General features: G+C 48.3%; 1 protein-coding gene across 1 annotated transcript in view; it reads left to right on the top strand.

The window, feature by feature from the left end:
- The first annotated feature begins 3,116 nt into the window (after window positions 1–3,116).
- Window positions 3,117–15,541, top strand: part of LACTB (lactamase beta) — a 228,475-nt gene continuing 216,050 nt past the window's right edge. Inside the window, exon 1 of the mRNA XM_085643670.1 lies at window positions 3,117–3,513. Coding sequence (XP_085499796.1) covers window positions 3,343–3,513 — 171 coding nt within the window. The 5' untranslated portion in view covers window positions 3,117–3,342. The remainder of the gene's footprint in view (window positions 3,514–15,541) is intronic.

The raw sequence follows: 15,541 nt of genomic DNA on the forward strand, positions 1-15,541 counted from the left end.
CACACATGGGGTGGCTACTGCAGTTCAGGGCCACAACCCCTCTCTTTGCGCTGCAGTAATTTACTACAGGCACGGCAGCTGTGTCACTGCTACATTTACAGGGGTTACCACTCTCCTCTCACTCTGCAGCCCACCAGGGTCCTGCTGCCCTCATAGCAGCCTCCTGTCCTGGCACTCACTGCCAGTTTGACCCACCATCACTGCCAAGGCAGGCTTCTAGCGCTGCAGGTGCTTTTCTCTCCCCACAGTGTTACATTGTCTACCCCATTCAACATATACGGCATTCCCCCAGGGTGTGTGGGGTCACATCAGATATTGACAGCAATCTGCATTGCAGGATGCGGTGCCGCAAGGCACAGCCAGGTGGCGCAGCGGCACCCTTGTCAACACTTGGCCTTCTCCTGCAGGCTGCCCCTGTTGTGCAAATGCCTCCCGCGACCTCTAGGTGTCACTGCCACCGCTCCTCACTCTCTATAGGCAGGCCACGGTCTCATCCAGCTGGGCCACTGCCAGAATCCTCCTCATCCCAAGTGGCAGTTTCACATCCCTCACAGGCCGCACTGAAGCCTCCCGCAGTGCTGGCAGCTTAGTTCAGCCCTGCACCCTTCTCCTGCAGGGAGAAAAGCGGCTGGTAGGAGACTCGCTTCGCGGGACTTCCTCCTTCAACCCCCAACACAAGATGCAGCCCGACTACCACAGTGATTTCTTTCTCCACGGGCGGGCCCCAGCGCTCCACCGTGCTCTGCAGCGGCCCCACCCGCTTACGCCCAACAGATTACCTGCCGGGTAAGGCCACAGCATGGCGCTTGTCCACATTCATTCGACCAGCAGCCTCATATCTCCGCTGCCCTTTTCAGTTATTTTAGTGCTGGCCCTACTGGCACCTCTTGCTCGCCTCAACAGTTCTTGGCAGGCAGCACCTCTCTCTTAACCCATCCAGGCTTCACTACCGCTTCGAGAGGGCAGAGGTCGGTCTTGCATGGCACCTGCAGTCACTCAAACCAGGGGCAGTGAGCAGGCCCTATGGAAGCATCGATGTGCCAGGAGCTATATCAGTGCGCTTTTGACGGTGCGGGCACCTTATACAGGTGGCCGTGCTAACGGTAACATTACTCTTGTCTGGCCGATTCTACAGTCACTTAAGCCACTTCTCAGTGGGTGCAGCTTCGTAACCCATGCGGCACTGCAGGGCCTTCACCCACCTGTTCGGAGGGGGGGCACGCCTCCTCTCTTCCCACGCTGTCAAGACTCTGGCTTACGGTACCAGCACTAGGCTCATTATGACGGGACGTCTCCCGCCGTATGGCAGCACCTTCTTTATCATGCTGAGTCCTTTGCCACGGCCCTGTGCCCAGCGCTAGTACTTCACTGGGGAGTCCGCATTCTGCCCCCAGTCCCTGCCAAAATGGGAGGAGCCTCGTGCAGGCATATCGGTGGCGTGGAGGCGCCCCAGTCAAGGCGCTAGCTGCACTCCCTCATTTACTTCTGCAGACCTCATGCGGCAATGCCGGTCAGCAGTATAATTGCAAGGGCCTTGGCGGCATGTGCTCCGGAAGGCCACCTTCCCGCCCTGCAATCATCGACGTCCAGCTGACTGTCGGTGCGGGGTTGGGCCTTCGATTCTGGCCATACTTCCCCCATCACCAATTGCTGTTGCTGCCAGCCTACACGTGAGGCATTTCCTGCTCGTCGCCAATGTAAAGGATCAGGGCCTTAGGCCCCCATACGGTTATAATAACCACACAGACTCCTACCTGCAGGGCTGCTGCTGGGTGAGTGTGGAGACTAGCCCTCTGGAAGTGGCTGGTGGAAGCATATCACTTAATCACTAATAAACACTATTTTATTTTATGCATATTTATATAGCGCGGACTTTACCCGAAGGTATCAGAGCGCTTCACAATAGGAATGTAATGATACATGAGGAGAAAATTACAAGTGAGCATGTTACAAAAGCAAACGTTACGTTACATGAGGCAATAGTGACAATTGTGCATGTATCAAGAGCAAACAAAATACAAGAGGTAGCAAACGATACGTTACAAGAGGAAAAAGTGACATGTGTGCATGTTACAACAGCGTACAAAGTACAAGTAGAGGTATAATACTGCAATAAATAGCAGACACTCAAAACACAAGAACAAACGTTACGTTACATGAGGCAATGGTGGCAATTATGTATGTATCAAAAGCAAACAAAATACAAGAGGTAGCAAACGATACGTTACAAGAGGAAAAGTGACGTGTGAATGTTACAAATGAGTACAAAATACAAGTAGAAGTATAATACTGCAATAAATAGCAGACACTCAAACCACAAGAACACACTTGGAAGGCACTTCTATAGTCATGGAGAACAGAATTTCCTTTAATGGAAGGACTTCCTTCAGATAATAGAGAGGGCGTGAATTAAATTTGAAAGTGTCTAAGGAGGAGAACTTTGAGGTCAGTTTTGAAGGCCTGGAAGAGGTGGTGGTCCGGAGCTGAGGCGGAAGTGAGTTCCAGATTCTCACCGCGTTGCCTGAAAAGGATTGGGCCATCGATCTTTCCTTCTTGAAAGTGGAAGGTTCAAGCAATACATTTTCCACATTACATGATGGTCTAGAGCCTCCAGAGAGTTTCAGTTTATTCGCCAGGTAGCGAGGAGAGGAGGAGTAAAGGCTTTGTGGGTGATACAGGCAGTTTTGTAGATAGATCTTGCCTCGATGGGAAGCCAACGGAGGGTGGATAAAATGGATGTGATGTGGTCGCTTCTAGAACGTGAACGTGACCAGCCGTTCACAATATAAACCCTTTATTATTTGCACCGAATTTTGTTGGACAGGTCTAATTGAGTAGCAATAAATCAGGGTATTTAACACCCCTCCCGTCCATCAGATGTTGTTTTTTATACCCAGAAATAGCGCTAACACCTGCAAAACAAACCACAATTAAGCAACTTAACCCAGGAAATTTTTCATGAATGAATAACGTAAAAGTAACTGTAGCTCCTCCTTACAATTGTATTCTTCTGCGGTGCCCAAAAACGTTAGTGGGGGGGGGGGGGGAAGAGGGGGTGAGATACAGATTCATTCACACGCATGTGCGGACTTAGGAGCGCGCAGGCGCAAAGCGATGTCAGAAGCTCCGTATGATTGGGGGCAAACATGGGACAGGAGAAGTGCCAGTAGGAGTGCTTCGGTTCGCCTCGGTGGGGGCGTGGTTATGTGCTGTTGTGGGCGTGGCCCCGGGCGTTGTGGGCGTGTTTACGGCTGCGAGTAGTCCAATGAGGGAGTGGCTCCGGTCCACTGACCTGCTGTGCTGTGTACTGACTGTTTCAAGGCGCTACGAACCTCTGACCCCATGCTGATCGCGGCGAGGCCCGGGGCCCGCAGGCTCTGGGCACTGGGGGCCGGACTGGGCCTCACTCTCGGGCTTGCTGCCGGCAGCAATGGAGAGACTCCAGAGCGCGAGGAGCCGAGGGCCTTCAGCCGGGCCATCGAGGCGAGCAGGGAGCTGGTGCGGAGGGTCAAGGTAAGAATGGCAGGGACAGGTCAGGGCATTACCTGGGTGTTAGTCATACCGGCCAACGCTCCCGATCTTAGGCGGAGAATGGTGTCGTTTTGCCTCTCTGCTTCATCCGTTCCAGTGCAACTAAATGTCAAATTTAATTTCCACAAGTTTTGTCTAAACTTCCTTCTTGTATTAAATGTTGATTTGCACGGGGCAGTACATTTCCGGAAGGCGTGAGTGTGGTCCTGAGAATCGGGGCCGGATAGGGTTCTGCAGTAGGAAAGCTGGAGTTGGAACCGATCTGCCCTTGTGGTTGATTGTTCTCGGTCCTTTCCTTACCTTGTTCCCAATAGAGTCTACATTTCGTGATGCACAGGGGCTGTAACAGGGTGAGAGCAGGGCTAACAAGCATTTTCAATGCAATCGGTCTCGCCTTTGGGACCTTATACGTATTTAGCGATTCAGCATATTTAGGGTATGGGCATGACATGGTGAGACCAGCTGTGTTGAATAAAAAGCTAACACAGTTTGGGTAGACTTTAAGGACAGTGTTTGGGGCAGTGTGACAGAGGGAGAGAGTTTTGCAGAAGGACGGTAAGTGGGGGACAATGGGATAACGTAGATAGAGACCAACAGAGAGTTTGGAGAATAGCTGTTAGTTTAGAAGAGATAAGCAGAGATGAGTGAGGGAAACGAGAAACTAGAAGAAAGAGACGAACAGAGTTTTGGGTGGGAATATAGGCGAGGGTAGCGTGCATGTGAGGGAGAGAGAGTTTAAAGAAGAGAGACAGAGATTTGGGGTGTAGGGAAGGTCGTGGGGTTTAAAGGGACTGCGCATGAGACAGAGAAAGTGAGTTTGAGGGGAAAACTGAGTTTGAAATATTGTTTTATGGGACGGGGAGCGTTAGACAAAGGGGCAGACATCCGGGGCACAGACCGGCAGAAACATGATTGTATGCCCCTTCCGGTTGCCACTAAACACTGCCCCCAAGTTTTTGAGGACCAAGTTATCCCGTCCGTAGTTCTTTTATTTCTCTATGGTTTTGGGGGGAAGCCTAGAATTACAAGTACCCCGTGTATCTTCTACAGTTAAAACACAGCCATATTTAAAGTCAAATACTCTGGAAAATAAATACATTTAAAATCGTCCAATAATGGGTAAAATAATAGGCATTGGGATTATAAAAACAAACGTAGATTGAGTATACAGATTGAACAAGAACACCAAAACAGGGGGATAAATAGGTTTACCTGTCAAAATGGCAAGGCACCCTCGTATGCTCGGCACAAACCCTTAAATGTCTGTGAGCGCGAAAAGCAGCCACCCAGGGCAGATTCGTTTGGCCAAACAAATCCTATAAATCAGTCGGCAGGAGCTTAAATATAGCAGTCTTTCTATATTATTGTAGCATCTGAACGTCCAGCACAAGGAAAGGAAATCGTAGTCTGCAAAGCTTGTGTATAAGAAATCCCACCTTGCGTTATAAATAGACGCATTCATTTTTAGGTCGAGCAAGGCAGCGCATGCACTGTCTCTTCGAGACCTGCTGTAATAACTCAGTGGGCTTACAGTATGTTATTTTGTTGCTATTGGCTGCTTGCCTTTTCACTCATGCATTTAACCTTCTGATTTGCCAAAGGCATCTATTTGCCATGCCTCTTTTAGTGTTGCGACCTAATAAAAAGGTATTAAAAACAATAAGTAATAAGGCAGAGCCAAGCCAGTTTGAGCTTTTAAGACCCATTCAATCAAATCTCTTTAAAAATGTGCAAGATGTTCGAAACTACGGAACTTCTGCCAGCTGAATATGCATTCCAATAATTACCAATTTCCGCTGTGCCACAGCAGTGAAAGGCCTGTAACAGCGCAGCGCCATGTCACAAGAAGACCAATTCTTAAAGAGTGAAACAAGGGATGCGCGAAGTACCCAACGGGGATATAGTTCAAGTCTGGGGTGCACTCACATGAAATCGGGGTGCATGGTAACTGCGCTCATAACTGACTGAACGTCAAAAAAGTGGACTCTGCGGCCATCAAACAGTTGCAGCGGCGGAGCACGGATGTGTGATACCAGCCAGTTAAAGCGCCAAGTGCTCGAAAGGTGCAATGAGGCGTGCGCCACTGGGGCTCGCTGAGGATCTTAGCTCGATCGTAAAATGCACTCAGATGTGAACTGAAAGTTTAAAGTTAGGCTGTTTCAGGGTTGCTGTGATAAGGGTGGGGAGCCACGCAGTTAAAGTGCCAAGTGCTTGAAAAGTGCAACGGGGATGTCCGAGATACACCAAGATGCTATGGATCCTAAGTGAGGCGGTGTGAGCAATTCTGCACCTTTGTTCTGGAACTTTCCGATAATCCAAAGGCACCATCCAAAATACCATGCCCTGTCCATTCATTTCTGGGCGAAGCCACTCCCAAGGCCAGTGAAAGCAGCTGCGCGTGCGTGTGAAATCTGACAGATTGCACACTGCTGCTCGTAACCGCAAGCCGTAGGCCTTATCACACGCACGTGCATGTGAAAAGTCCAGAGCGATTCCAAGAGGTCGTTTTACTAGAGCAGCGCATGCGCTGCTCTAGGCTCGACCTAAAAAAGCAGGTGCTGAAACGGGTCCCTATCGGGCTCTCCATTTTTTCCCTCACCCTCGATGGGAAAAAAAAGGCTTAACTCTGCAGCGTGCCACCCTTTACTGGCTTTGATGTAACTTAACAGAGACTGGTTATAGTTCTTTCACAGTCTCATCCTTTTACAACTGAAGCACATTCATTGTTAGAGACATAGAAGCCAAAGTTGTTGCTTTTTTATCTTATGCAACTAACAGCCGTTGACAAAGTCAATAGTACTGGCTTGATGTAGGTGTAATATAACTTGCTGTAGTATATATCTGGATGCAGTGACAGAAGCAGCGAAATGCCAGTCGGTGGCAAACTATGCTAAGCACACATTTTTAGCTTAAGTGTTTTTAAGCCACTCCCTTAATTATACCGACCACGCCCCTTTCAAAGACCCCCCTCCGCCCCCGTTTTTTTCATCCCACTAAAAGCCCCGGTGAGAGCATTTCACTCCCCGGAACATGCCATCAGACAGTTGTCGCTCTACAACAGGCTTTCTCAAAGAACAGCAAATCCCATATGGGTGGAGCCATCCATGTTGAATCCAGAGTTCATTTCTTATGGAAATAACACATTGTTCATGTTGTACATGAGAACTAAATGGACAGTTCTTCGTCAATGGCAATAGAATTCAGCCCTTCCAAGGCCTCCTTGTTCCACTTCGTGCTGAAAACAGAGATTTTCTCTGTACAACAATACTTTATAAAAGAGCAGCAATTCCCATATCTATGGAGCCATCCATGTTGGATAGAGTGTGCATGGAAAGGGCAACAAAGAATATTACTCAAAGGAGCTGCTCTGGAAGATGAGGAGGGACCGAATGGTACCAGCAACTCTCACTACTTTTAGGAGTGCACGGAAGGGTGTTAGTGCATAAGATGTTGAGTGATGGAGATTGTTAGAATAGACGAAGCTGCCCCTAATTACTGTTTTGGATAGTTCATACTTTATTATGTGCTTATGATACAAACCAAGTTTTTAATGCTTTACAGAATTGGAGTTGGTTTTCAGTTCTGTTTATTCGAGCGGCCATGGCTAGTTGGATGTGACGGGGGTCCTTCCGGTTTTAGTGAACCTGAAGAGAGGCACAGGCATTAGCAGAGTCAATCTTGAGTGCAGGGGTCTTGATTGATACACAGCCTGCTGTTGCTGAAGGAAGAGCCTTCCTTTCCCACAGATAGGCCAGTAAGCTTTGCACATAGGTTTAAAGGGGATCCATCAAGATCATGGGTCTCCTACCGTTTCTGTAACAAGGGCTGATTATGTTCAATGAAAACTATCAAGTACCACTAATATTATTAGCATTGTAATAGTGATCGCAGAGACAAGATGCAAAATTATCAGCAGCGATCAACTCTCTTCATCAGGAAGGACTTACAATAGTAATGTAAACAAGCATTGATAAATGCATGATTCCCATACAAATCAGAGCACATCCTTTGAATTTATAAACCGATTAGCAGAGACAAGCTCTGCATAAAACATGAGGCAGATCCTGCAAGCCCGGTAGCATTTGACATGCAAACACGCTAGATATGCGAGGCAGGTGAGAGTACTCCGGTGCGACTGCGGACAACATTGACAGCCTGAGGTTGTTTAATATATAAACTCTATTATCGCATGCACAGCACAGCCCGTCCCTCAAGTGTCTCTGGCCGCTGCATGCAACCTTGAAGGGGGGGCTCGGGGCTAAAAGCGAGGCTTGGGAACAAAGCATTCCAAGCCTTGTGGAAGAGTGATAAAGTCAAATAACAAACACGTAAATTGCCCTTTGAATAGTGTGCTAAAAAGTTTAAATGAAAGACATTGAAGAAAGCAGAAAAGCAAGTATCTAGGGAGTGGAGAGGATGTGGCGCAGCAGCCACAGCTTCTGACTCGAGGGCTGGGGATCCCGTTTCAAGTCTCCGCGGCACAACATCCTGTGATTCTGGGCAAATCTGTCCGGGTCAGAAATTGGGCTGAATACAAATCTGCTAATTTAAAATATCACGCAAGCCAAAAAATCAGAAAAAGGCAAAAAAAACTCTATGTAAAAATGTCTCCACCAAAGCGGATGTTAACAGTATTTCGGCTACTTATAAGAGAAGCAGACAAGGAACAAGCATTGGTAAATGCAGGAAAATGTGCGATAGCCAATAGAAATGGTTCCGGTCGCGATACTCTGGGGAGATGACTTTAATGTATGTCTGGATGTGGCCCTGGACCGCGTGGGCAGCGAGGCATGAGCAGGCAACTGAGCCGCTGCTGGCAATCTTGAATGCGGGCAATCTGCATGACGTCTGGCGACTTCAACATCCTGAGGCGCGGGAAAGTACTTTTATATCCTCTGTTCATGGGACGTGGTCCCGCATAGATTTTTGGCTCGCTACCGAGGTTGTCTGTACTTGGGTACTGAAGGTTAGTCACGTGGCTCGAACGCTCTCGGACCACTCCCCGGTGGTCCTTGAGCTACAGGTACCTACATGTGAGATGCCGGCCTTTACATGGCATCTGCAGCAGGCCTCTTCACCGACCCGGTTTTTAAACAGACTATTGTGGAGGCAATTCATAATTATTTCTGGAAAAATGATGGCTCTGTCGAGAGTGCAGGAGGGCTGTGGGAGGCATTTACGGTGACCATCAGGGGAATGTGCATAGGGGCGCAGACGGAAGTGTTGCGGGACCTCAGACGTAGAATACATAAACTAGCTGCTGACATCCCTACACTTGAGCGTGAGTATGAGAAGAAACCCTCCCCAGCAACGTTAGCTGCAATAATGGACCTTGTTACAAAGCATAACGACACGGTGGACCAAGAGTTAGTACACAGATCCAGACGCAGTACAGCTCGCTACTATGGGGAGGGGTGACGCCCAGGCCCCTCTCTGGCTCAGAAGTTGGCAGCACCACGCAGTCAGGAATGCATCACTGAGCTATTGGATGACGTTGGGGTAGCGCGCTACACAACCCCCGAGATTAGTGAGATAGCTGATAGTCTTCAGCTTCTACACCAAACTCTATGCGCTAGTGGCGTTGTGCCGGCAGCGGATATACATTCTTACCTTGATGGTGTCGCACTGGGGTGGCTTTTCTAGGAACATAGGGAATATATCATGCAGCCATTTGATATTGAGGACGTTAAGTTGGCCATTATGTCACTTCCCACATGCAAGGCGGCGGGGCTGCACGGACTCCCCAGCGAGTTTTACAAGGCGTTCGTGGACGACCTCGACCCTAGGCTTCTGGAGGTGTATGCAGAGGCATATGAGGAGGGGAAACTCCTACCCACCCTCAAAGAAGCCCTTTTGGTGACACTTTTGAAGCCCAACAAGATTCACAATCGGTGCGATTCCTATAGGCCTCTTTCAATTATTAATATAGATGCCAAGATACTGGCAAAAATGATAGCAAGCAGGCTTCAGCCGCTGGTGGTCCTCCCAGACAAGTTGGGTTTTGTGAATGCCAGGTCTACTGCACACAACTTACGTAAGGTGTTCTCTACTTTGACCCAGATTTTCAGGCCATAGCTGTGCTACTTGACGCTGCTAATCCAGTGGATGACTGGGAGGCAAGCGAGAACCTGATAGCCGCTGAGAATTTCAACCGTGGATCGTCCAGTAAAGGGAAACAGTGGCAGGCCCTTGTGACGCCTTATTTTGCAGACAATGGCAGCCTCCCACCAAAGAGCGAGCCTGCCCTGTCATAAGAGGAAAGCGGAGAATATGGCCGGTCTAAGGGCTGTAAGGTAAGAGCATATCACTCCAGGGAACGTACCAGGGAATAGTCCAAGCAACCGTCTATTTAATTATTTCTCAACTTAGCTACGACAATGGGTCATTTCTTGGGAGCTCCCCTGTACAGCAGGAAGTTTGATGCTGATCCATATCAATCTGGGTGTAATTTCCCCTTCACTGGCAGGCCTGCAGGCATTTGGGGTTCCAAGATGATCCCTGAAATTTAACTAGGATACATGGAGGTCTGAACAGAAAAGGAGGCAACACAACGAGTCTCTTCGGTATGCAGGTCTGCCACTGACTCCGGCAACGAGGGAGAACGAGGGCCCCTACACCAGCCCATCGCAGGGGCCCGGGTTACTGGAGCCATGAGGGAGAGGCATTGTCAAGGTGCCCACTCGACCTCAAAGGAAGCCGGGCAGCAGACCAAGGTGGCAATCCGTCAAACAGCTGCAGCCAGACTGCCCTAGCATCACACTAGGTTACCCACACAACCTCCTTTGTAGGAGATTTGCTCTGTGTGCTCGATTAGAACTGACATGAATATAGTCCTGCACAATCTTCAGAGAGAAGGATTCGAGCTAGGAGGGAGAGTTGGCAATGTAGACCGATTTGGGGATTAATTCTTGCAATGGGGGAGCAGAATTTAAAAACTGCAAAGCAAGCAAGAGGGTGTGGGTAATTTCTTGTACTGAAACAATATGAGTTATGAAGGTGCACAACAGTTCAAAGGAGATGATCTACGGAGCAGTCCTGGATCACCCAGAAACATTCTGACTCAAGTGGGACCCCAGCTATCAAATGAACATGCAGCGAGTCTGCAGAGGTGCACCGCCCCAGCGATCCTATTGAGAGTTCCTTCTTTTGGAAATAATGAACTGATCATGTTGTAAATGAGAACTAAAGAGTCACTCATTCTCCATGGGCTATAAAAGTCATCTCTTTCAAGGCCTCCAGGTTCTGCTCTAATGAAGAAAAAAACCAAACCAAGATTTTCGCTCTACAACATACTTTCTCAAAGAATAGCAAATCCCATATCAGTGGAGCCATCCATGTTGAATTCAGTGTGCATCGAAAGATCAGCAAATAATTCTACTCTTAATACAGGAGGCAAAGGAGCTGCACAGGCTAAATGAAGACGAGGAGGGACCGTATGGAACCAGGAGCTCTCCCTGCTGCCAGCAAGTCATACTGGGGCAAAGGAGTTTTATTTGGGAAGCTAAAAAAGGGAGTTCACAGAGATAGTACACTTAGACGCTTGGAGATATCTCCACCCTGCTCTTCTATTCTCATGTACATGCACATACTGTTGTTTTGATTACATGTCCTCATTGTACTTATTACATCTATCCATAGCCAGGGTACTCAATTAGGACTTATTAATTTGAGACCATGTTCGTGTTGAGATGATCTGGGATGGGTAGGGGGTAGAACTTCAGAGAGAGAGATCATTTCAGATTGGAGGTAGGGACTCTTGGATGGACCTAGCTTGCAAAAGTGTTAACAAATCCTTTTAGACCAGCACACCCCAGGGCACAGTTCCAGTCATAATTTGGGATGCCATTAAGCAACCATGTGAGGAAAGGCCACTAGCATAGAAACTGACGTAGCAAGGCCAAAGTCAATAGTAAAAAAAATAACCTCTCAACGAGCTTTAGCCTTCGTAAGCTTTTACAAGGCAGTCGATTCTCCAAATGAAGGTGCACGTTAGACGTAGGAGGTTTAGATGAGATGTTTAATAAGCATAAGTCATAGGAAAGACATCCCAGCCATCCGCCCTGGTCAAGCTGCGGTTCCTTTTACATAACTATACTTTTCATTAGAACATACACACGTATAGATTCCTATGGAACACCCCACCAAGACATTCTGTACGGTTACAAATAAACTCTGCTTGTGCACAAGATATAATTACTAATTACTACATACAATCTGGATACACAAAACCCCATGCAGAAGACCAAACCTCATTTGGCAATGATCTGAGGACAGCCTAAACTCAATGGAACCATAGGGTGGAACCACTCCCCTGAAGGCGGGTCAAATGTTCTATGAAAAGGGTGATACGATTGGCATCTTACTGGCCAGGCAATTGCGTTTCAGAGGGCAAAGAGACACACTGCTACGGTGAGCACCCCAGTCTCATTGGCAGTCCTGAACTGCGATGAGCAGAATGCCTTCAGAGACTTCTTTCAAGCCGTATATGCTGTGCACTAGAGCATGGATAGGATATGCAGGCATATCTGGGAGGAAGGGGATGAGTGTGGGGAAGAGTGCAATTGGTCTACACTCCCAGGGTAAATCAATGACTTTCTGGAAGAGACTATTAGTGTTTCTGAATGCTGAGACACTGGGACCTGGCAGGGTTCCTGTATCTTTCTCGAAATAATTTCCGCAGCCATCGCACCTCTTGCACCTTCTCTGGTCCAACATCCACACACCAGGGAAAAGCTCTGATGGCTGCACCACCTACAGGCCTATTGCACGTATGGATCTGGATACAAAAATATTCACAAAAGCCCTTGCCAATGGACAGGAGGATCTCATGCCAGGCATGATGCGCCCAGACCAAGTAGGCTTTATCAAACGTAGGCAAAGAGTGATATTAATAGGTGGCTAGCCTACCTTGTGGAGAAAGCAGGCAGTAGGAGTCTGCTAGTCTTGTTACTATCATTGGATGCTGCAAATATTTTTTACCAAGTATGCCTGAGTCTTTTTCTAAGCCATCCTGATCAAGATGGGGGATAGGAGAGACGTTGAGGGATTGGATTTTGTCTGACTTTAGGTCCCAGGCAACAGCTCTCAAAGAGAATGGTTGTATGGCTAAGGCTTTTCCTTCCAAAGAGACACGGGCAGGGCTGACATCGCTCTCTCCTACGTTTTAGGCTGGTGGTGGACCCTCTAGCCGTAAGGACTAGTTTTAGGTGCCACAGAGACATCAGAGGCACCCCCTTATCAGGAAAGAAGCAGAAGCTTTGGCTGTTGATGTCTTGCTTTACCTGTTTCATCCTTGTGATAATGGTTAGACGCTCTATCACAGACTGAGGATCATGTGACCAGTCTGCTCTTTCTCTTTCCCTCATGAAATTGTGAAGGTTGGGGACGTGTCCACTGGTTCTTGACAATACCTCTGGAGAATGACCCTCCTGCACTCCATTAATACCAGCAATTCTTCTTTTCTGGACTTACTGGCAGTACCTCTGTACAGAAGGGTAAAGAGCAGGAAGTATGGCAGTGATCCAGTTGAACTTTCAGACCACAAAGTTAACTCGTAGTTGCAGAATTCAGTATCCCTGGAAACCCACTTATTACCCTCACTCCACAAGTCTTTGAATTTCTGATCAATTCCTTCGTTACTGTTTCATGTTTTTTTTTCTACTGAACAAAAGTTTGACTGAATGAAGGTCTGCCCACTGCCCAATAAAGGGTTGAGAAATGCTCAGAAATGAGTGCAGAGGGATTGTGGTGAGGCTTGGTACATATGCTCGCCAGTGCCGATACACAACAGCCTTCATAGATGCAAGGCCACCCCTCACAGTTCTGTGGCCTAGGCCGTTTGCAGTGAAGTGAAGATGTGTGGTCCTTGTACAAAGGCCTCAAATTGGACAGACCAACCTACAAGCATGCCTTCAGCTGAAAGATGGATCAGAATGGGGCACGAGCACACTGAGGCGCTGAGAACAGGTTCAATATTATTGTTAAGCTAAATTTTAGGGATTAGGTCTAAAAAAGTACATTTTGCAATAGAACCCACAAAAGCTCAGTTTCTGACCAGGGGGATTGGCTGTGCTCGAACTCAGAGGCCCTGGTCTTGCTGGGCTTGTACTGGTTGCTAAATATCTTGGAATACAATGAGTTTAAAGCATGCTGCCCAGCGGGTTTCATTGTTGATTCAGGGGCTGTTAAGGTTTCACTATGCTTATGACTCTTGGATTTCCTTGCCAGGCTAACAGCATAGTCCTCTTTTGAGATGTTTCTGAGTGATGAATACTAGCCATATGCAACATTTTAAGGACTGTCGGAAGGGGAAGGATTTGTGCAGAAAATGTCTCACTGAGCTAACATTTCTTTGAAAACCATTCTCTGTCTGCTATCTCGTTATATTTGTATTTCACGAGGTATCCCTCCGTGTAAAGAAGTAATATGAAACACTGGAAAACTATTTCTCACACTAAAAGCGAAAATATTACCCTAAATTATATATTTAATTTCCACGCATTCCGCACAGTGCCGGCTTTAGGGTAGTGAGACTGGTGTGACCGCGCTTGGCGCTGACCTGAGGAAGCGGCGCTGACGACCGCGAAGTGCGCTGTGTTTACCAATAACTTACAATTTAAAAACACCTGCAGCAGAGTTCCTTGTGCGTTCAGTTTTCAGGCATCATTGAAAATTTCAAGATAACTCTTGCGATTAATGTTCCTGCTAGAGGGAGAGATCATAGTTTTTTTAAGAACAAACTTTATTGTCAATTTGCACAATAAACGCAGGGCTCTGTACCCCAGAGGCCACTGCAGTATCCAGTTATACATTTGTATGACCGCAATTGACCTTTTTATAAACAAAACAGCATAAATCTTTGACGTTGAGTGTCGTTCCGGATGTCGACCCCACTCACCCCAACTTCCCCCTCCCCCCCTGAGTTGCGCAACTCCCACTGAGGACCGCCCACCGCCGATAACAGAGGACCAAAAAGGAAAGAAATAGACAAAATACCAGAACTGAAGAAAGACAATACCAATCTTAGCACACACACACCCCAGGCAACCCCCATCCCCCGGTGCCAGTCCCAACCACCCTGTCTCTACCCTCATTCCACTGGAATATCCACTGTTGCAATCGGAGGCACCAGCCACAGGACCCTATAGTCCGCACACCGCTTCCATATTTTATAATGCTTACGCGGACATCCCCGGGCAACAAAGATGGGCTGCTCCAGCTCCATGCAGAAGTCCAGGCCATTTTTCCAGGCGGCCACCGAGGGGGCCTGCGTATCCTTCCACATCCTGGCAATATCACGTTTAACCAACGTGAGGCCCAGCTGCATAAGATGCCGTTTATAAATATTGCCCGCGATCCCGTCCATCACATGCAGCAGGGCGAGCTGTGGCGTGTGTGAGAGCAACCACCCCAGGACCTCAGATAGGCAAGAGAAAACCCCCCTCCAGCGACGAGCATTGCCAGACCGTGTGCAGAAATGTGCCCTCCGCCCCACCACACCGGAGGCATTCCGGGGAGGCAACCAGGCCCGCCCGATACAGTCGAACCCGAGTAAAGTAAACCCGGTGGAGGTACTTCAATTGGATGAGGCGGAGACGCATCGCTATGGCCGCTCCCCGGGGGCGGCTAGGGCCTCCCTCCAGTCTTCTTCCTCCAACGTACCCACATCCTCCTCCCACACCTTCCGTAGCTTCTCCAACGTAGGCACATTGTGGGTGACCAGGGACTGATATATCCGCGAGATCTTTTTGGTTTCGAGGTCACCCATGAAGACCTTTGCCTCCAACGGGCTAAACTCGGGGATGGAGTCGAGGCCCTCCAGGCTGTGGGAAAGCGCATGGCGGAGCTGGAGGTACCCGTAGAACTGTGTCAAGGGCATGCAAAATTCTTCCTGCAGATCCCGGAAAGATTTAAGAGGCCCATCCCGCACTACATCTCCCAGGGTGGAAATACCTATGGCATCCCATCCCCTGAAGCCCTGTAGGGCTGCAAGGTCAGGCAGGCATTCGTT

Source organism: Triturus cristatus, chromosome 3_1 (genome assembly GCF_964204655.1).
Source record: "Triturus cristatus chromosome 3_1, aTriCri1.1, whole genome shotgun sequence".
Lineage (NCBI taxonomy): Eukaryota > Metazoa > Chordata > Amphibia > Caudata > Salamandridae > Triturus > Triturus cristatus.